The following is a 22,946-nucleotide window of genomic DNA, read 5'->3' as shown; positions in this document are numbered from 1 at the left end:
TTATTTTGGTGAGTTATGCCAGTCCATATGTTTTTATAGTGTGCTGTATTATTTTATTGTGTACTTCTTCCCTTTGTTATTATACAAAACTTGAGGTGACTCAAGAACCGTGAGAAAAACAAGGAGAAAATAAAAAAGAGACGTCTAATGAAGGAATGGAACGTCTGCTAGCCGTAACAAGTACCTGCTCTTATTTGTGGAACTGGAACCTCTCTGACCTAATCAGTCTGTGGGGACATGGGCACATGAACTAGGGAGACAGACATGGGCCTGGTGCTGTGTCTACTCATTTCCAGAAGGCACATGTCTTCTACACCTTTTCTTAAGTGACGGAAGACAAACTGCAGGAGAATCCAGTATTTAGATTCTGCCCATTTTGAGGTATTAAATGTATAAGGAAAAGATTACTTATGTCCAAGTAACATGCAAAATATGTTTTTAGGGGCTGGGATTGTGGCTCAGTGGTAGAGTGCTTGCCCAGCATGTGTGAGGCCCTGGGATCTCTCCTCAGCACCACATAAGAATAAATAAATAAAATAAAGATATTGTTTCTGACTACAAATCAAAAATAAATATTAAAAAAATTAAGGGCTGGGGTTGTGGTTCAGTGGTAGAGTGCTTGCCTAGCATGAATGGGGCACAGGGTTCGATCCTCAGCACCGCATAAATGTAAAATAAAGATAATGTGTCCACCTAAAACTTAAGAATAAATATTTAAAAAAATAAAAATATATATTTTTAAACCAACATGGTTAAGTGTTAAGATTTTTAGAAATCAGAATATTTATTCACATAATTTTAAAGTCATAGCTAATCGTACTTTATGGTACTGATTTAAGTGATGCAGTTTTCACATTTGTGTCTTTCAGAGAAAAGGTAGATTAGTTGTTCTTGAACAACTCAGTGCAGCTTTGCAAGAGGAGACATAGTTTCCAGCATGCTTTATTTTCAGTTCAGACACCTCAATTAGGTTCTTTCTAAATGCTGCCACTGTCTTCTGTTTGAAATTTATAAGCTCTTCTTTTGCAGATTCAGAAAGCTGTTCTAATTTCTCATAGCAATTCTGCTGGTGTTTCTCATTCAACTTGACATCTTTGCTTTTTAACTGGGCCTTATCCAGAGCTTTGTTTGAGTTCTCATAGTCGATGAAACCTTTGGTGCCTCTGTATAAGAGACCCTTCACAGCCTCTATAAGCATGTAATATTGGAGAAGCTCTGTCAACTGTAAATCTTCATCTGATGAGACGCCACCCTCTACTTTCCTAAGGTGTTCAAATTGTTCAGCAACTTCAATAGGTATTTTTTGATGATTGTGGGTTTACCTAAAGCCAGGCTATGCAAGCTGGCTGCAGTGTGAATATAATCATCAGCAACATTTGTATGAGATCTGGTCATTCTGTCTGCTTTAGTACAGGAATCCTTGATCCTGTGGGAATAGTAAATAAGAAAGTTCTCTTGCTCCAAGAAGTCATCCACCTCCTTAACTGCAGGAAAAAGAACTTCATCAGCACTTTTCACCACACTTTTAAAGAAGCCACCAAACATCTCTTTTTTTCCACCTAACACTTAGATCCTTATCGTATTCCAGGAAAACATGAAAGTTGTGATTTACTGAGAACAGAATGAGAAAAGGCTACTAAAGAAATACTTCATGAGAGGATGTAATCTTCTTAAAGACAGCAAGATACTCAGCTTCCAGTTATTGCTTCATCTTTGCAAATTCTTTTTTGGTCATAGCCCCTCCACCCTCTCCTTGTTTCTGCATCTTTTCTGGAGGACAACTGAAATCTGATTTTGTAGGAGCAGGGAGAATAATAAGCCTAGTCTATGGCTTCAATGAGAGTATCATGTACCCACACAAAGTTTTGATGTTGCCTTGTGACAGAAAACTCTGGGCTCTGAAATGTGGGCTGTGGAGTCTTGGTGTGCACTGTCAACTTGACCTTATCTCTGTCACTGAGTGCATCAGGTATGTCAATCTGAAGTAAGGGATCAACATTCAGGTGTACAGACACAGACCTCAGGTTGTCATGGTCCTCCTGCTGTTGCAGCTACTCGGGAACCATAGTCTTGGCAATGCAGCTCTAGAGCAGATGCTACCTGGCCTTACTCAGCACCACACAGAGACCACTGAGCAGAGGAGTGCGACATGGAGAGCAGCGCTCATGCTCTTCCAGTGAGGTAAACTTTGACAGAGCACAGTCCCTACATTGTTGACCACAAAAGCTTCTGTGTTTGAGTGAGGCCCAGAACAGTATATGCAGTCTGCCTTGCCACACGATCCACCAGATACAATGGCGCTTGAATGGTGCTTGTAATATTGATTCTGTGAAGAGCTTAGGCAGGGCTCTAGGTGAATCATCACTCAGGTCTTCAGGATTTTTGAGCAAGTCACTGTAATCGCCCTCAGAGAACTATCTCCATTTTAGAGATAGGTCTTAGCCTGCTACTGGACTTTCATAGAGACTGAACATTTAACTATGGGCCACCAAGTTACCATGTGACCTGAGCTGCCCTCACAAACTGCTATAATCTTGGCCCCCCAAGTTATTAGGTTGCATGTGCAGTGCAGCATTGAACGGAAGAGGTATATATGAGATTGGATTGGGCAGGCCCTGATGGTGCAAGTACCATATCTAATGTATTGCCCTAAATGCCCATAGCCCCACAGACTATAATGGAGGCAAGGAAGAACAAGTCTAGGATACAGGAGATCTCCTAGATTTTCTCTTAGTATTATTATACTCTGTGAATATGGATTAGAATGGAAATCTCTTAGTATTATCATGACTTGTGGACATCAATGGGAATTATAACACTTCAATTCAGATTTAGACACTTTGGGATGAATGTTTAGGTCCCCTTCCACACACCAGGTAAAGATATGCTGAGTTCTTTGCTGGAGACAAAAAAGTATATGAAATGGGTAGTGAAAGTAGATACAGTTGACCCTGTATGTCCACAGTTTTTGCATCTTCAGATTAAACAAACCTAGATTGAAAATTGTGTCTGTACTGAATATGTACTATTTTTTTGTCATTATTCCTTAGACCAAACAGTATACCAATAATTTACAGTGCACTGTCACAGTGTTAGGTATTATACATAATCTAGAGTTGACTTAAAGTACACAGGAGTATATAGTTTATAGGCAAATACTGCAGCATTTGATGTAAGAGAATTGAACATCCATGGATTTAGGTATTCATGGAGGAATCCTAGAACCAATACCCCTGAGATACATGATCAATTAACACAATTGAGGACTGTAATTGTGTATGTTTGTGTGTTCTCCCCTCTCTATATATTGTGTTCATATTCTTCCTTCCCATTTATTAACATGAGACATTTTGCCTTTATACCATAGTATTTAAGCATTTTAAGCTTTATATCATAGTATTTAAAATATTGGACATCAACAACAAGAACACTCAAGGAAACATTGCTCTCCTGAACAGCAAGTGGAAATCACCTGTGGTTCTCCCAGCTTGGATGACAAAAAGGAATTCACAGCTCTGCGCCGGCAGGTCAATCTCACGTGGGCTGCTTCTGCTGTGCCTCAGTATGCCCAGCCCCATGTGTAACCTACATTCCTCTGACTACCAAGACTCTGGCTTCACAAGGATGCTCTGTGGTCATGTGGAGTTCAGGGGTCTTCATGGTGCCCGTATAGTGCTCTACTGTTCATGTGGGATGCAGAAAAGGATTAATTCTCACTACAGATGGAATTATGCTGCTAGTGCTCTTTCAGATGCATGTGAATCCCCAACCCCAACACTCTGCCTCATCTCCCAGTCTGGCTCTTCTCTCTGCAGCCTGGGCCTGGCTTCCTTCCGAGTGCAGTCCTTTGAACTGATTCACTGTGCTGTGAGACTCCAAGAGCCTCCCTGTGGCAGCCCTTGGCAAAGGACTGATGTGTAAATAGGAAGCCCAGTTCTTGCCTCCAGGAGGGACGTTACCTGGGACAGGCGGAGATCAGGCTGAGGCAGGGACTTACGGAGCCCACATCCTTGCTTGGCTTCCATATGGTCTCCCTACTCCCTGATGATTCTCTCTTGGAAGAACTTGCACCCAAATCTTACTGCCAGGGTCTGCTTCTGGGAGCCCAGCTCCGAACAGAGTTTTCCATGACTTCCTGAAGCTGTGAGAAGGCAGCCTCATTAAACAGCCTGTGGCCGATTGCAGTTTCCTTCAGGATTACCAGCAAGCCGGGACCTAATGTTCCAACAAATTCCACCTTCCTCCTCCCTGAGGCCCGGATAGAGTCCTGGGCTCATAAATATGTGGGTTGCTGGGAAGGGCATCTGAACTTTTCACCCACATCCTGCAAGGGCGAGGGAGTAGGTTCCCCTCCAGAAGCCTGGGCTGGCTGAGAAATCAAAGCGAAGAAGTACTACTACGAGATAACCACAGGACACAGAAAAGTAGTTTCAGAGTGAGGGCAGCCATGGGCCAAGTTGACCAGATGGGTTCAGTTTCTAACAAAGAAGGGAGCCCACACTTGTTTTATTTATATCAGAAAACATCAAAGATTTTTGATAGAAAATTCTTCACGAAAACAGAATAAAGATGGGGGCAGGCAGGTTGCTCAGTTCCTAAAGGGTCATGCCCATCTCTGGTGATGCTTGGGGACCTTTTGGCAGAATGGAGGGGGAGTTCACTTGCAAAGGGCAATCTTGATAGCAGGGATTGCCGCTGTAAGTTCCCAATTGATACCCCCTCGCTGGCTTCTATGCCATAAAGGTCCTCATGCATCTCATGGGTGGCTTCCCGCAGGAACTCATATTCAGCTATTACAGCCCACTGTTCATAGACCCTCTGGAGGAAGGCAAATTGGCCTGTTGTTCCCCTCACCTGCACTGTTCATTATTCCCTGTTGTTCACACATGGTGGTTGGGGATGTTCTTCATCACCTCAGAGTTTAGTGAGGCAGACAGTGGCCTCATTTTTCCTGGACAGTTGGGTGTTTTCCCCCTCATAAGCCTCACACAGATGTAATCCCCTCTCTGGTGATAGTCTCCTATTTTGAAGGAGGTCTCCTCAGTGCTCTTTGGGAAAGAGATTGGAAAGTTCTTATAGCATCTAGATTTTGGGACTTCCATGTGATCCTAAACCAGGACTTCTATCTTCATAAATATGGATCTGGAGAATGTCTGTTCACCCTCTCAGAGAAGTTCCAGTTAGATTGCACCAGAAATTCAGCTTGAGCCAGACTGCCTCTCTGGGGCAGAGGAGAAGGAATATAGGATATATATATATATATATATATATATATATATATATATATATATATATATATAAAATCTTCACTTGAACCATGTTCTGAATATATTTTTATCATTTTGTCTCTTTATATAAGGCTCAGATAAGGCAAATCAGTGATGTTCACTCAAGGCAGATGGACATTTATGCAATCCAGGACTTCTGCTTTTCAGGGTTTGTGGGTGGTTGGTATAGACACACTTCCATGAGTTCAACAAATACACTACCAGTGTAATGTCACATTATGTACAACCACAAGAATGAGATCCTAGTTGGAATGAGTCGTACTCCATGTATGTATAATATGTCAAAATATGCTCTACTATCATGTATATCTAACAACAACAAAAACAATAAAGTATATACCTGTTAAAAACATGCATTGTAATGTATACATACGAAATTACATTATATACATATTAATTTATAAAATGACTGTTTAAATAAAGAATAAAAAAACAAGAATGTTGGCTAGCATGAGGCAATGCCAGTACAAGGCCAGATGCAGCCCAGTGCACAGGTAGATTTCCCAGGAAGAAGAGGTTTCCAAGAGGGATACCAAGATATTCAGAAAAAACAAGGACCCTTCTTTTTGCTTTGGTTATGATGAAGATGAAATATGAAATGGTTGATGATTTAATGAAGAGATTTTATAGTTAATTAAATGGAAGCCAAGGTGGGTTTGGGAGTCAGGGAAATTCAAGGATTAATCATGGAATAAAGCCAGCTTGCTAGGTTTCGGGATTTGTTACATGATAAGAAAGGATCCAAAGAGCAGTTAAATTGTGGTAGTGCTCTTCTAAGTGCTAAGTAGAATCAAAGAACTAAAAAATGTTGTCTGAAGAGAAGGTACTTTTCTTTTGGTACTAGGGATTAAATCCGGGGGTACTTAACCACTGAGAAAAATCTCCAGCCATTTTTATTTTATTTTATTTTTATTTTGAGACAGGGTCTTAATAAATTGTTCTGGGCCTTGCTAAGTTGATGACGCTGTCTTTGAACTTGCAATCTTTCTGCTTCAGCCTTCTAAGCTTAAGGCATTTTTAATCTATGGTGTGTTGTTGTTTTTTTTTAGAGAGAGAGAGAGAGAGAGAGAGAAATTTTTAATATTTATTTTTTAGTTTTCAGTGAACACAGCATCTTTATTTTATTTTTATGTGGTGCTGAGGATCGAACCCAGCACCCGGCACATGCCAGGCGAGCGCATTACTGCTTAAGCCACATCCCCAGCCCAAATCTATGGTTTTATAGTGAAGAGGGGATGGAACACTAGCTAGAGACTGGGGGAGTCCTTATTCCACTGCATCCAACATAGTCTCTCTCTCTCTCTCTCTCTCTCTCTCTCTCTCTCTCTCTCTCTTTTTTTCTTGGTTTTCTCATCCAAAAAGTGAGATTGTTGAATAGTGAAATATTTCTGGCTCTCCTAATTCTATTTCTAATTTTTTGATCAAACTTCTTGTAAGTGAATGGTTACCAAGTAATTTTCCATAACTATTTACAATTTGGTCTTCCATGACTGATTCATTTAGGGGTGTGTGTGTGTGTGTGTGTGTGTGTGTAGTGTCTCATTAGAATAAAGGTTTTTTTTTTTTTGAAAGTACCCATGAACGTTGAGCATGTTAGATTAGGAAGGCTATGTGGATGTTTATTGCCTCTATCATCGTTATTCTATAGGGTTGGGACCACAAATATTTAAAAATTAAATTAAACCATTAATTATTTTTTTGTTGGTACTAGAGATTAACCAAGATACACTTGACCACTTAGTTACATACCCAGTCCCTTTTTTTGTATTTTTATACAGGGTTTTACTAAATTGCTGAGAATCTCATTAAGATACTGAAGCTGACCTAGAACTGTCAATCCTCATGCCTCAGGCTCCCAAATCACTGGGAATACAGGAGTGCAACATGGAAGCCAGATAATTATTCTTTGTAGTACCTAGAATATTATTAAAAGGGCATAACAGAGCTTTAAAGAAAGAAGTTCAGAAATACTTTAATTGAAATTTTTGAGAAGTAGGAGAGTGGAATTCATTTTTACAAAAATAAAAGTAAAAAATTTTACAATTTTCAAAAAAGTAAGGTAGGTTTTGCCTAGTTGAAAACTCCAGACATATTGCTTATATTTTAATACCTCTTATATGAGCAGCCCACATGACATTAAGAAAGGGAAGTATTATGTGCTTTCTGTGTAAATTTTCAGGAAGTTCCTGGTATGTGAACTAAAGGCGTTCATGCTGGTCAACACTGCATAACGACCACAGTACTGGATTGTTTGTCATGTGGTTAATTATTTGCTTCCCTTAGAAAGTAGAAAGATGAAAGAACACAGATAGGGCTTAATTTGTTCTTGGGTGGAGATAATTTTCTTTATCATTTGTTTAGTGGTATAGGAAATCACCCCGCACACAAAATGTATTTTGCTAACATTCTATAAAAATAATGCAGATGTTTGAATACCTTGTGCAAATGATGGCAGACATTTTTGTGAGACAGGTTTTAATGAAAAGGAGAAAACAGAACATGATTTTATGATTAACTTGACCGTAAGGACAATTTTGCTAGAAGCCGTCTATTCAATAAGTATGAAAAGTGATATTTTCCCCCATAGATGTAAGATTCAAATCATTCTTAAAATGTACAAGGGACTGGATATTTCATTTTATTTTTCCTAGGTGAATTTATCGTTCTTTTTTTTCGAAGAAGTTCATCTGAAATATAAAATCTCTTTCTGCTTTCCAGTCTTACTTTGGTCACAGAAGTTGGCTCAGGTTCTTGATTGTCCTCTGTTTCTTAGCATTTGCTCTAATGCCCAGCAGTGGCCTCTTTGATCTTTATACCATTTCAGGTCATTCTGGATCAGACCCAGCTCACTGGGTTCCATTTTCATGTTATCCTCTGTATCTCATAGTCTGATATCAGAGTTGTGTCATCATTTTTCTCATTCTTGACCATCATTGTGGTTTAATATGTCCCCCAACCTTGTGTTAGACACTCAGTCTCCATCGAAACACCGTTGAGAGGAAGATCCTCATAAGAGGTGGTTAGGTCATTAAGGGCATTACCATAGGAGTGAATTTGGGGGTGGGGAGTGAGTTCCTAATGAAAGGGTAAGTCCCCACCTCTCATCCTTTCTTGCCATCACACTTTCCACCATGGAACGGTGCATCAAGAAAGTCCTTGCCAGATGTGAACCTTTCAACTTTGAAATTCCTACGCTTCAGAATTTTAAGAAATCGCTGTTCTTTATAAATCATCCATGTCAGTTATGGCAGCACAAAGTGGACCAAGACAAATGTTTAGAATAAAAAAAAAATAGTTCTTCACATTCTCCCTGGTACTTCTCATTCCCTTTGCTTTATTTTTGAATTTCTCTTGTGCTGAAATTCTGTTCTTATTTATTTATCTCTTTTCAGGAGTTTTGTCTTTGAGAAACCAGATAGCTGTAGACAAGTGATGGAGTGAAGTTGTATTTATTTTGCCTTAGTACAGAGTATATTTTCATGAGGCAGGAGTCCACACCAATGACCATGTAACTTAATTTAAAACTTTCTACCCAGGATTTGATTATGTTTTAATGAAGTATTATTATAGTAGTACAGGATCTACAGATAGTGTGGAATGACTTAGGATGGGAGGAAGAATGCTTTTAAGTATCATGGGGCTTAAATGGGTACAATCTAGTAATAAAGTCTGGGGCAGCACCCCACCTCCCCCACCAGCAAGTCTCAGATCTCCGTGCGAAAGGTCAGAGTGCTCCCTGCCATCTTCTTCTGGTAGTCCTTGTCAAATTCTTCATTTTGGGCCACAGTAAAATAGTTCTTCCAGTCACCAGGCATTCCTGAAACAAGGCAAAATCTCAGTGATTGCTGCAGGAGTCCAGGGAGAATTGAGTGTACACCCAAGTTGTACAGTGGTTTTGCTGGCAAGAATAAGCAATGCAGCATAAAACACTAATGGAAAAATCCAAGTAGACATGAGAATTACAGGGTTTCACTTGGCATCTTAGGATATATGTCTCATCTACCTTTCCTCATAAAAGGGGAGATGGAGTGGTCCATGATGCTGCTAGGTAGAGTAGTATAGTTGGCCATTGGGTTTTGCTTCATTACATCAAATGAGGTATGATAGATGATTTTATTCAGAACTTCCTCTGTTATGTCTTTCTCTAGGAACTTCAGTATCTTCTCAATTTCCCTCTTTGGGTCCTGTATGTAGAACAATTACACAAAACAAATATTTTGGGGTCTTCCATTAGGGATGATATTCTGTTTAGATTAACTGCATTTCTTAAGAGATGTGTTAAGGGATTCATTCAAACATATTCAACAAATATTTCTCAAGTGTTACTAGTGAAAGGCACTGTACTACCCCAGATGTGCAGCAACAAGAAGATTGGGACTATTTCTATCATCAAAGAAATTACCCTGCAAGAAGGAAATTGGGTATAAAATGACCAATTGAGGTTCTGGTGGAGAAAGTATGTGCTTCCTGCACCCAGAGAGAGCACCAGGAGACCTCAAGAGAAGGATAAATGTCATCTTCTGGAGGAGATCAGGGAAGGTATAGTGAACAACGGATAGTATTGGTTAGTATGATAATTAACTCTAGTCTCTGGGCTATAAGAATTGGCAGCAAATGGTCTATGAATTTAATAGAAGGCTAATAAAAGGATGAGTAAAAGGGATATCCAATTTACCCAGAAATTAACATGTTTATACCTTGCTTTTTTCTGATTAAAAAAGTTGCAAAAAAAGGAGTTATAGCTTTAGATTAAATTTTAGAGAACTTCTTAGCATGGTCATAGGTGGTAGTTTTGTAATTCAAGGACATTAATCCAGACTCACAAGGGTTGAATCTGCTATCCACTCATCCACAATGATCAGTTCACTGTCCTAATGTGTGATATTAATCTGCCAATTTCCTATGGACTAGACCTCAATTAGTGATGAGGGTATAGAAGAGAGAGAAGGAAGTTAGATTTCTTGAACAGAAATATGCACATTTGGTAATTAAGATTGCAAAAAATTTTTACAATAATCTCATGAGATAGAGATGATATAATTTTGTAGGTAAAGAAACATGGCTCATATGTATCAGGATTCAACAAGGTGATCTGGCTAGAAGGCACAAGCTATTTCTAGAGGAAGAAGGATCTTCTGGAAAGTGTGAACAAAAGTCAAGATAATTCTGAAGACAAAAAATGTGTTTAGAGCTGAGGAGAAAACCTAGCTGGAAAGAGTGTCATGGAGAGGTTCTTCTGTTGGTAAGTCCACATTCCAGTGTCCCTACATCCCAGGAACTGGGAGGACATGATGGGGATTGTTTTGCCCTTCACCTCTTTCATGTCCTCATAGAAGAGGTAGAGAATGCGATGCTGGTCCTTCATATCCCACCATCCCTTTACATGGTCATACCAGGAGCCCCATAGCACTGAGGAGGAGAGAGAAGGGACATCAATGTCAATATGAAACTTATCAAATGAGCATGACTTATCAAATAAAAGAGGAAAATTACTAAATACAACCAAAATACAAAGGTACTGAGCAGAAGGATTCTTATTGCACAAGACAGAAAACTTGTCCTTTGAAAGTATTTTGGAAAATTGTGAAAAATATTCTGAATTTCCTGGGTTATATTTCCACCCTTGAACTTAGTTTTCCACAAAACATTGTCTATGGCCAGGGAATAAAAATCTTTTCCTTGCATCACCACAAGTTGTATAGATCAATAAATATTGTTCCCAACATGCTGATTTTGAAAAAAAAAAAAAAGACTTTTATTTTAAAAAGTCTCTAATTACCTGCTCTCTGGGCATCTTTGTTTTCAGTGGTGGTAAATGGGAGGGAGAGAAGATTGCTGGGTGTCTTTTGTCGTCCCTGTGAACCCTCTTTTACCTTGCATCTTTGTCTACATTGCCAAGCACTTTGCAAGTTGACCTGCACAATCTGTCACCAGGGGCTCCTTGTCCCTCAGAATTATAGATGGACTTTATCTCAAGGAGCGTTGGAAGGCTTTTGAAAGCAGGAGGAGAGGAAGAACAATGTATTTATTTCACTGATGCCTCCCAGTTGGCTCACTTTGTTGATTGCTACCTCCACCAAGGGCCTCAGCTCCTGTGAAGGGGACCTCTCCTATCTCCAGGAAACTGTTGCTCCTTCAAGAATACTTCACTAGTTCTTGTTGATTTCCCAAAACTCTACCCACAGCATTGTAAATAGTCTATTTGTTGACATCTCCTGGGAGACCTCATTCATGACATCTACTTCCTTGCAGGACCTCGACAGATACAATTCAGTGAAAACTCTTCTTTTTTGATGTCAATAGCTAAGTGAGTGAGAAAATAGGAACCCACAGTTTCCTTTCACTTACCTTTTCCATCTTTGAATGTTTCAATGTATTCCTCCCATGTACCAGGGTCAGGCACCATTGAATTCATTCTTGAGAAATGATAGTAGGACACCAGACAGTCCTTGGCATTTCTAGCTACATAGATAATCTGGAATCATCCAGAAAAGGGAGAGAGAGGCAGAGAGTAAGCAAGATAGAAAATTATCACCATTTAGTGCTGAGGTTGTTGTTTTTAGAAAGCTGTTTTGGTGAATCTTGGATGATCCTATTGGAGTAATAGAATGTACATATGTTTTCTACAAAGTGATCGTCTCTTCCAGTCTGCCTAGAAATTATTCTGATTTGTAGCTGGTAGTCTTTGTATTACTATTGAGTACCTCTTTTTTTAAATCCTAGAATTATCCTGGTTTGCACATAAATACTGTACTCATCCTAACTTAACTTGGAGAATAAGGTATGTTCATCTATTCAGGGTGCTCAAACAAAATACCACAGACTGGGTGTCATATAAAAACTAGAAAGTTATTTCTCACAATTCTAGAGGTTAGATTGTCTGGTCATGTCTTGCTTGCTCATAGATGACCATGTTTTATAAGAGTCCTAATATTAGGACCTAAGGACCTAATCATCTACGAAAGCACCCCCATTCTTAAAACCATTACTTTGAGGATTAGAATTTCAATATTTGAACTTGAGAGGATCATAACATGTGAAGGAAAGGTTCTCCTTGGATTTTGATAAACAAGAAATCTAAATTATAAAGTGGAAGGAGCTAAAGCAATGAGCTTATTGTCCCATTCCTACAAGATGAATCCCAGGCTTATAGATAAATTATCATTTCTATGTTTTTATTCATGGATAAGATTGAGGACCTCTAAGGACAGTGCCAACTCTTCCTTTAGTGATGTTTGTGATGCTGATTCTTAAAGGAAAGGCAATGGTATGTCCTGGCAAGGAAAAAATGAACTCTTAGCTTTTTGTCTTGCTGTCCCCCTCCTGCCCTAACCACCTTGGCTCCTGTTCCAACCTGTGCTGCTTTCAGTGGGGTTCGGGAGGAAGAGCACTGTGAGGATGGGTAGTGTTCCCCCAAAAGGTCCATATGTAAAGAATTGGTACTTAGGGTCACTGGAAGGTGCTATGGACTTTCAAGAGATTGAGCCTTGTGAGAGGGAGGTCTTAGGTCATTGGAAGTGTATTCTCAGAGGGGATTGTAGGACCCTGTGTCCTGTTTTTTTTGTCTCTCTGTCTCTCTCTCTCTCTCTGTCTCTCTCTCTCTCTCTCTCTCTCTCTCTATATATATATATATATATATATATATATATAGCTAAAGATGTGAAAACTCACTCTAATATGCACTTTTGCCATAAATTGCCCTAACTGGAGGTCTAACTAAGTGGGCTGCCTGGTCTTGTATTTGACCTTCAAGCCACAATAGTCCTCCTTTTACTTCACAAGTAGCTGTGTCAGGTATTTCATTACAGTACTTCAAAGCCAACTGATACAAGCTCAATATTTTCTCAAGCACTTTTGCCCAGCATATCACTTTATCAACAGAATTTGTGTCCAACACAACCAATACTCAGTCATAGTTTCCTCTTGGTGGATTTCTTTCTCTCTCTCTCTCTCTCTCTCTCTCTCTCTCTCTTACATTCCCAACTGCATTTCACCTATTATTCTCTTAGTCCTGTCATGACTATTTTTCTGGCCCATTTTTTGCTGTTGGATTTCCATCCAATATTCATGAACATAATTAAGAAACCAAAAAATTTGAGGCAGCTACAAAGCCATGTATCAATATATTTTCTTAGATATTTCTTAATTTTTATGTCGGCTCTTGCTTTCAAGGCTTGAGTAACTAACAGTGTGAGTCTTGGGCTAGATAGGGATGTGTAGTCCAATGTTAAATCAATTTCCAAGAGTTTGTTGACCTGTATTAGTTTTGAATTGTTGATGAAACAAGTCACCACAAATTCAGTGTTTTAAAACAATGTAGATTTATTCTTTTATAGATATGGAGGTCAGATTTCACTGGGCTAAAGTCAAGGTGTAAGCAAAGCTGGTTCCTTTTGGTAGTTCTAGGGAAAAATTCATTTCCTTGTGTTTGACTTCTGGAGTGTTACTGCATTTTTTGCCTGCATTTTTTTGCCTCCTGACACCCTCCTGGATCACTCTAACTTCTTTATTTGTCACATTTCCTATTTCCTCCTTTGATCAGCTTTCTCCTGTATTATAAAGTCCTTCATGGTGATATCTAGGGCCTGAATAATCCAGGATAATCATACCATCTTAAGATCCTTAATTTTATCATACCTACAAGGTCCATTTTGCAATAATAACATTCCCAGGTACTGTTTAATAGATGCAGATATCTTTGGGCAATCACTCTTCATCCTTTTCTACCATCCTAAAATGAAAAGCTTGTACTAAGTTCTCTAAAGTCATTTCCTACTCAACTAACTCACAAATCTTAGTGCATAAAGAGAGATAATGCCATTGATATTTCTACATTATTTAGAAGACCTGAGTTTACAAAAAGAAGGTGTTAGTATGGTGATTAACCAAGGGCTAGTGTATCTTCTGACACTAAGCCTACAAGATCTGGTAATAATACTGGTTTTTGAGCAGCAAAATTAGCATGTCATGAATGGAAGTATCTGTGGCAATAAAGCAAAAATTTTTCACGAGTCAAGGTATCTTGGGTGTAATCTCAGGAATGGGATAGAATTCCTAAGCATAGTCTTATGGCTGTCTATAATATTTTGTCTTGCTCCCCTTTCCCCCTTACAGGAATGGGAGAGCATTTCTGAATATGAACAGCTATTCAGTAGTATTGTACTTTATTTGGAGAGAGGAGATGGTCAAGATAAAGAATTGGTGAGTCATAGAAACCCAGAAAACAGAATTGCATTTTGTATATGGGCACGGCACCAAGGACAGTGCTATAGCTAAACAGACATAACTCTTATGGTTTCTCATTGAGTTCAGCACAGAAAGTGAAAGAGCTTGTGGTTATCTTGGCAGTGAGAAACTTAACATCAACTCACTTTGTTTGCAACTTTCAGGTAATTGGGTTTCCCTAGGATCTTGCCCATAAGGAGATATTCTAGTCCAGTTAATATGAGCATCTGATTCTGCCACATAATTGTACTTTGTATTGTAAATTTTAATTTGGTATTTGTTTTATATTCCATATTACATTGATTTCAAGTTTCACTGGTAGAGCACATATCAAAAGGAAACACTAATATAGTCAATGTACACTGCATTTGTGGGAATTGAATTAGGAAGTGTCAAAAATATTTTTAAAGGAGTACATAGAGGCATAATAGCACCTGGAAGCTTGCTTCATGAGATATGTTCTTTTTAAGTGTGGGCCAAGTTTCTAGATGCTAACAAAATCAGATTTCTCATCCTGAAAGGAAGAGAAATAGTTTTAAACACCAAAGTGGACATTATCTAATTGGAATAGCCAGATAGTGAACATGAGCATGGACTTCAGATTTTGACAATGGAGAATATAATTGACAGACTCAGCTGCATCACTCTGAATTTGCCACCATATTCTTTGAAAGGCCACATTTCTGAAAGGCTGCTCTTAGCTAAAGAGTGAGCATGATAGGGCTATCTAGGCAATCAGGACTCTCTGATGGTTGGCTTTGGTTGGAGAATCTGCATTGGTGTGGCTGCATTTTGTTCAGGGCTTCATTGCAAATGTCCCCAGTTCTCCTGACTTGCCCCACGGGATCAGGCCTGCATCACGATCTGATGGCTCTCTATGCTTCTTTGTCTCTACTTTCTCCCCACAGGTTTTTCCCCAAATAGATATTTGCATATCTAACTCCCCCATACCCTATGCTTGTTGGAGGACCCAAACTAAGATACCAACCTGCCTCAGGAAATGCCTGCTTTGTTTCATTGATCACTGCCTTTGAGGGTGGCTTAGTTGTCAATCAGAACAATTTCCCAGTATATTTCTAGAAATAGTATGAGGAAAGGAAGGTGGATCTAGAGTGGAGGGTATGGTATTGTGGCCTAAAGTCACCATGTTCTATGCAGTTCTCTGATTAGTTTCCTTTGGCTGTCTTTGCTTGTTTCTACTTAGAGTAGCAAATCTTACTTTTGAATTCTCTTTCCAGAAGGATGGTGGTAGCATCTGAACAGGTAGGTGAGTCTTCAGAGTTCTAGGAGAAGGCATTTTATTGGCCAGGTCCAGACCTGGGAAATAAGTTGAACATTTCTCATCAGCTACATGGATCCAATAGTGTTTTGTCAAACGTTGGGAATCACATTGACCACATGACTGGCTTTGTGCCTTAAAGAATGATTGCCCATCAGTTTACTTGTCCATTCTGGTAGGGTACAACACTAATGAGGCACAGAAAAACATGGAGGCAATACTGTTTCCCTCTCCTGTTGAGCACTGATGTGTGCCGGGGTGGGCAGACAAAGAGGCTTTGGGAGGTTTAAGTTTAGTGAGAATAAGACTCAGGGTATTTGGTTCTTTGGGCATCTCTATTATTGCATGGAAAAGAGCTGCCTATTCCTCTGAAGGAGGGAGGTTACTGGGGCACCTCAATGGCCCTAGAAGCTCTGTCTAGAATTTCAGCCTTTCTTTCAGCTTTTACTTCCATAACCAAGTTCCTGTCATGTGCCAGCACTGAGTACTGTGCAGCAAGATATTTTTAACTGAAAAGTGGAGCTTTATAGTGATCAAGTCATTTTTCCACATAGTTAAATGTGGGAGCCATGAGGGGAAATCATCAGTCTGTGGGTGTGGACAGCCACAGAGGTGGAGCTCTGTGAGAAACAGGAGACAAGCATGGCCAGCAAGACTGAGTAAGGCATAGACGAAATCATTCCCAGAAAGAGAAAGTCCAACGCTAAGTGCTAAAACACTGAGGTCAGGCTGGGATTGCTTAAACACTACATAAACTTCAGGGGAAGGCTTGCAAGTAAAGCAGAAGTGTCAGCCCTGGAGAACAAACCTTCTGACAAAGAAGCAGATCTATAGAGAAAGGGAGGTATTAGATGGGAATATGGTAGAGAAAGGAAAGAAGGAAGGGAAGGGAGAAAAAAGTGAAGACCTTGTGGAAATGAAAAGAAAAGCAACTCTTGACTGTTATTCCTCCTCTTCCATCATCACCACTATCCACAAACAAAAGCACACAGAAGAGGCACTACAGATGCAAGAGGGTGCTTTCAAACTAAGGACTGTCTATAAAACAAACATAAGTGGAAAAGGGCTGAGTGTATTAATACCAAATTACTGTAAAAGTCAGAAAAAGCAAACCAAACACTTTCCCAAACCAACTACAAACCTGAAAACATGGTGCCACAACCTGTCAGACTAAATTCAATATTCCGAAACAGAAATTTGGGAGAATATATATATATATATATATATATATATATATATATATATATATATATATATATATATGAACTACAAACAATAAGAGTAGAAATGAAAAAAAAAGATAGACAAGTACAAAAGATTTAAATGCAAACTTAATAGGAGATATTGAAGGAAAGAAAGAAAATTACAGTGACAAAATGAAAGAAGTGAAAAGAAAGTGTCCAAAGCAGAAGACAGGTGAGGAAGTTCCAAAACTGGCATGCATTGAAGTTCCTGAGAAGTAAAAAAAAAAAAAAAATAGTGGGATGGAACTAATTTTTAACTCCATAAGTTGAACAAACTTTCTGGAACAAGGCCTTTAATTTACATCTGAGCCATGGGAAGTAGATTTATAATGATCAATTCTGAAACATACTGAAGTTATACATCTAAAGATAAGGACCTCTAGAAAACAGATGAAATGATTCATGAAGTTGAGAGAATACAACTAGTGTTGGACTTCTTTAAAATAGCATAAAACAAACAAACAAACAAGGAAAAAGTGAAGTAGCATTTTAAAGAGGCTTTAGGAAAGAACTTGTGAATAAGAGATACTGTAACCAGTGCAGCTGTGCTTTAAATACCAAAAAGTTGTAGAATAAATGATTATGTGTGCAAGAAGTCAGTAAATACAGCACACAGGAGCCCTTCCTTCACTATCTATGAGAATAAGTTTCATTGAAGCAAGAAACGACCCAGAACACTTTGTTAAAAGGACTTAAGAGCAATATTTCACATTATTTAGTACTAGATCTAAAATAATGCAAGTGAAGTCCTGGGTAAAATAATGTGTAGATCTTATAGATTACAATGAAGTAGAAATAATGCAACTCAAAATTTGAGTAATATCACCGGCTTCTGTATAAGTAATGAGGGAGTCAGAGGATTCTTTTGAAACCAGCATATCAGATCGTAAAAGATTATGTAAGAGAAAAAAAAATTTACATTTTTAGAGGTAGTAATTTATAGATAGATAAACACTGGCAAAAAGGTAGAAATTTTCCTAATCATAAAAAAATACTACAACAAACAAAACAATAAAAGCCCAAACAAAAAGTCCTGCATACACTTTAATAAAAGAAAAGAAAAAATCATATAAAGACAGTAAACATTATTATACACAGTAATTTCAAATGAAATTTTTAAATCTGACATAATTAGAAACAAAATTTTTGAATTAGAACCAAAATTTTGAAATTTTGAAATCTGACATAATTAGAACCAAACCTATTAGTCATATCAATAAGAGTCAGTGCTCTTAAATTTAGAAGTATTAAGGTTTTTCAAATTGACTCATAAAAGGAAATCTAACTATATGCAGAATAGACCTTTCTAAAACACACTGACTAATATAAAGGCCAAAATAAAGGAATGAAGAGAGATAAAACATGCAAATTAAAAATAAAAAGGGATTGTGATGCTATTAGATAAAGCAGGATTCAATTCTCATATGAAATGAAGAAGGAGGAGATTTATAGTGCTAAAGACCTTATTAAATTAAGAAAATGCTATAACAAATATCTGGTATTATTAGCTATTATTATTTATATTTATATAAATAATAATAGGTATTATTATAGGTATTATTATTTTACAAATAAAAAACATTAGATTTTGAGATGCCTAATAACTTGTTCATGGTCAAGAATCCCAACCACTATTTCTAGCAGAATTGTTGGATTCCTGAGTCTATGCCTTCTCACTATTGGGTTATCTTCTGTTGCCAAAGCTCCCATTTATTACTATATACTTTATAAAAACATGTTCTTTATTCTCAACTTGATTACAGACTCTTCAAGAGTGTTGTGTCTTACATTTCTTACTATATTGGTGTGATGCATGATCTTTTTTGATATTGTTACTATATAAATTTGATTTAATTCTTTGGTAGACAGGTTTTAGATAAAATACATTTGAAGACATTCCCTTCATGAACTGGTAGCAGAATGACACAGGAATGTGGCTTTTTAAAACATGTTAAAAACAACTGACACATGATCAACACAAAATTATATATTCTTATGGGGCACTGTGATAATGTAACATGTATACAACATGTAATCATCAAGTAAAAATAATTAGCATTGCTATCTTTTTAAACATTTATTTATCATTTCTTTGTGCTAGGAAACTTTGAACTCTTCTGGTTCATTATAAGACACATAATGAAATTATTGTAAACTATAGATGACCTACTGTCCTGTATAGAATGCTGGAACTCTTTCCTCCCATTTAACTGTATTTTGATGCTCATTATTCAATTTCTGTCTGGTCCCCCTTCCTAACCTCTAGTGACTTGTAGTCTACAATTTCAATAAAATTAACTGTTAAGTCCCACATATGAGCAAGAACATGCAGTATTTTTCTTTCTGTGTCTGGCATATCTCTCTGAACATAATGTTCTTTAGTCACATTCACATTGGGGCAAATGACAGAATTTCACTCCTTTATGGCTAAATAATATTTCAGTATCTATATACCAAAAAAAATATGGCTCAATGAGTGCTATGGTTCCTCAATCCTGCTATATTAGCTTTCCATCATGAAAACAGATACTTCAAATAATCAACTTATAAAGAGGAAATATTTATTTTAATTCACAGTTCTAGAGGTTCCAGTCCATGAGCATTTGGACCTTTTGCTTTGGGCCTATGATGAAGCAGCATCTCATGGTGAGAGTGTTTGGTAGAACAAAACAACTCACCTCATGGACAGGAAGGGCAAGACAGAGAGCAAAGGGCCCAGGTCCCTCTCTTTCAAGGGAACACCCAATGCTCTAAACCCCTCCCGCTTATGTCCTGCCTACCAAAGGTACTGTACCTTCTGTCAACTCCATATGGGGATCAAGCCTTCACTATGTGGACACTGGGGAGACATTTAGGATCCATCTGCCTTCTCTACACTAAAATGCTCAAGCATAAGGAAGGAATGTGTACCTGATGCTGACAAATCATACATCTTAGAAAAGGAATTTGGAAGTCTTTTTTTCCTAGTTGTCTGACTTAGATTATCTTCAAATTCCTTCTCAGTTTCATTTGGAAATACTTCCTAAGAGGCCTATGGGAAAATGATTTTCTTAGGTGAAAACTGACCTTGTATGTTGGTAATAACCTCTCAGGTCCCAGTTGGGCACACTTACCTGAGTTGAGAGGTGGAGGTAAAGACCACTCTAGGAAAGGATGCCGGTCAAAGGTGTTGGCCCTCTGGCACTTTTGCACATCTCCATCATTTTGGATCATGTCCACAATCTCCTGTGTCCAGGTTGTACCTAGAAGCATCAATTATTCTCAATTCCATTCACACATGGCACAGTTCGATCCATTTTCCTTGATTATTCAGTTAAATTTGCTTTTTCTGAACATGGAACAGGATCATCTCATGTGTCACCTTCTCTCTGTGCCAACCAAAGTGGGTGGGGTCCTCCTCTGAGCACTGGTGCCCCTTCATTCTCATTGTCATGATCTGCTCATAATATGTGTTTCTTTGCAACACCTGTTCTCTGTATCCTTAGTATTTAGCATAGAAATTTGCAGGTAATAGACCTAGATTGGTTGTATAAATATTGAATCAAATGTAATGAGACATAAAGATGAATTAGCCAATATCCCTCCTTTAACAAGCTTACTATGTTTTTTTGGAGGAGAAATGGCAGAGACTGCTTATTATCTAGCTACTATTCATTTTTTTTTCTTTCAAATTAAGAGATCCTCAAATATTAGCTGGACTTATAACTATTTATGGAAAAAGCTGCATTTTCAATTTTTCTTGCAATGACATGTGGCCAGGGCACTAAATTCTGGGAAGCAGTCTTTAAAGGAAGGTACAGAAACTAACTCTTTATTTCCGACCTCTTTGATGGTATTTTGGAATGATGATTGGAACTTCAGCAATTTATACAGGACCATAGAAGCAAAAGCCACATCTTAAGGTGGTGGAGTAGAAAGTTAGAAGGAGTCAGGATTGCTGATGATGGGTGCAACCACTGTTTCAGTATTGGACTACCAATATAAGGACAACTTTTCTTTTGTGTTATTTTGAGTTTTCTGATACTTGTAGTCAACCTGAATTCTAAATGATACAGAAGAGGGATATAAATGGAAATATGGGTAGGCAAAAGTTAAACTATGGGAGGAAGGCTGACTTATTGCAGAGGGGGTCAGTAGGTTTAATTGAGGAGAAAGGTACAAGGCCTGGAATGAAGACTCAAAGCAGGAATGGAGTGTGCATCTCCATTAAGGAGGCAGGGCAAACCAGGAGAGGAAACTTCAAGAGTTAAGAGAGAGGCGGGCATATTCTCCATGCTGGAAAGTGTAAGAAAGGCCCACAGGAGGTTGAGAGGTATTGAGAAGTGGGGAATAGAGAGAAAGAGTGTCAGGACCATGATATAGAGGACAATATGGTTGACTGCATAATTTCCAAGGTGAGTTGAAACAAAATTTCTTCCTGAGGAACCATACAGGATGAAGTTCAGAACTAGGCAAGAGAAGTGTCCAAAGCAAATTAGTCAGGAAAGAAGAGTCTTGAGAAACTGAAAGCCCCTAACCTAGTTTAGGTGGGGTGCTTCAGAACCTATGAGGAAAGAAGCATCTTCCAAATATCTTCAGTGAATGCACACTTTCTTGCAATCTTTCTGGTTATGAATATCTAATATTTTTCTTATTGAGTCAAGTGGTCCCTGAGAGATTTTTTTTTTTCAAACTGGTTACAGCTTATAGTTCTTTGCTTCACTTGGTCACACTGTGTGGAATTAGAAATATAGAAAATGCAGGAGATCATCAGTAACTTCATCACAGTCTTTTCTGGTGGCTGTGTTTCCTATTTGTCTACTCTGCACAATCCTGAGATATCCTTTGCCTTTTTCCCCCCACATAATCCACTTCATTTTATAAGAAGCTGGTAGACATCATCTCCACTTTCCCAGATGCATTCCGCCATACTCACATAGGTTTTAGACACAGTTATTTTAGCCCAGTATCTATTGGGCTGAAAGCATTCATTTTCTTGTCAATTTATTCCTAGGAGGAACATCTCAGAAATAGGGGCTACTGTTCATTCCAGGAGAGCTTAACAGAGAAGAAGGAGCTCCTGGGCAGCCACGATCTACTGGAAGAACTTCCACACTATTTCTTAGATTCTGTGCTCTTACATTATTTTGTAATTTTTTTTTTCATTCCTTTGCAATTCTGGCCACCTCTTTTTTTACCAAGGACCCAAAGAAGAGGGAGGATCTTGCATTTGCATTCATGAATAAGTCTTGTTTTCACTTTTTCCAGGGACCAGTCCTGGAGAAACACTATATTCTTTAAAATTAGGAGTCCCACTTTCAATATCATTGCTTTGCTAAAGCTGATGTCACCTACTACTATTTCTGCACACCCACCTGCCTTTGCATAGGTTGCAATGAGGAGATCATCAGATTTTGCTTGGAAATTCCAGATTTTGTCCCAGTTATCACTTATCAGCTTGGTCATGAGGATTCCATCAATTTCTGTGGTTTCTGGTTGTAGGTATTTTTCCTCCAGGTGGAGATCTTTCATTTCTTCCAAGGACATTTTAATATGTGGACTTGACAGGTGCTTAAAAGAAAGGTATACTTTTGTCATTTCTAATACTTAGAACAGTCACTCCTTAATTTTTTTCTTTGAAGAGAGGAGAGGTGCATGATAGGAGCTTATTATTGCTTTTAATATTTATTTATGTAAGAAAAGTCAAAGCTGTGGAAGCCTGGAGCATTTTGAAAAGCTTTATTTCAGGGTGTAAAAATGATAAAGATGCAAATGCATCTCAAATGGAGATAAACATGGGGAAGGAAAGCAGATCTGGGGAATTGTCTCCCTTGGGTTGGCACTTCAGAGCCTACCTGTCTGAGGCCTGAGTGACAAGCAGAGATATGAAGAACCCATGGCAAAGGGCTCTTGTCAGGTTTTAACACAAAG

General features: G+C 38.4%; 1 protein-coding gene and 1 pseudogene across 1 annotated transcript; both read right to left on the bottom strand.

Annotated features, from left to right (window-relative positions):
- Nucleotides 1-881: 881 nt before the first annotated feature.
- On the bottom strand, nt 882-1,765 carry LOC139701759 (sorting nexin-5 pseudogene; annotated as a pseudogene).
- Nucleotides 1,766-8,992: 7,227 nt separating this feature from the next.
- LOC114078944 (sulfotransferase 1C1) lies at nt 8,993-22,562 on the bottom strand. The gene is made up of 7 exons (XM_027919988.2): nt 22,391-22,562; nt 20,150-20,278; nt 15,733-15,830; nt 11,637-11,763; nt 10,603-10,697; nt 9,292-9,472; nt 8,993-9,105 (listed from the first exon to the last, which is right to left on the bottom strand). The coding sequence occupies exons 1-7, from the start codon at nt 22,560-22,562 to the stop codon at nt 8,993-8,995; spliced, it is 915 nt and encodes a 304-aa protein (XP_027775789.1).
- Between the last annotated feature and the right edge of the window lie 384 nt (nt 22,563-22,946).

The sequence above is a fragment of the Marmota flaviventris genome, chromosome 14, assembly GCF_047511675.1.
Source record: "Marmota flaviventris isolate mMarFla1 chromosome 14, mMarFla1.hap1, whole genome shotgun sequence".
Classification (NCBI taxonomy): Eukaryota; Metazoa; Chordata; class Mammalia; order Rodentia; family Sciuridae; genus Marmota; species Marmota flaviventris.
The sequence above is the reverse complement of the archived record's forward strand: the minus strand, read 5'-3'. Positions and strand labels throughout refer to the sequence as shown.

Coding starts and splice junctions, on each gene's coding strand:
- LOC114078944 (XM_027919988.2), bottom strand. CDS start 22,562: ATGTCCTTGGAAGAAATGAAAGATCTCCACCTGGAGGAAAAATACCTA. Junction 20,279..22,390: donor TGCAACCTATGCAAAGGCAG/GTGGGTGTGCAG, acceptor TGATGCTTCTAG/GTACAACCTGGACACAGGAG. Junction 9,473..10,602: donor TCTATGAGGACATGAAAGAG/GTGAAGGGCAAA, acceptor TTCTACATACAG/GACCCAAAGAGGGAAATTGA.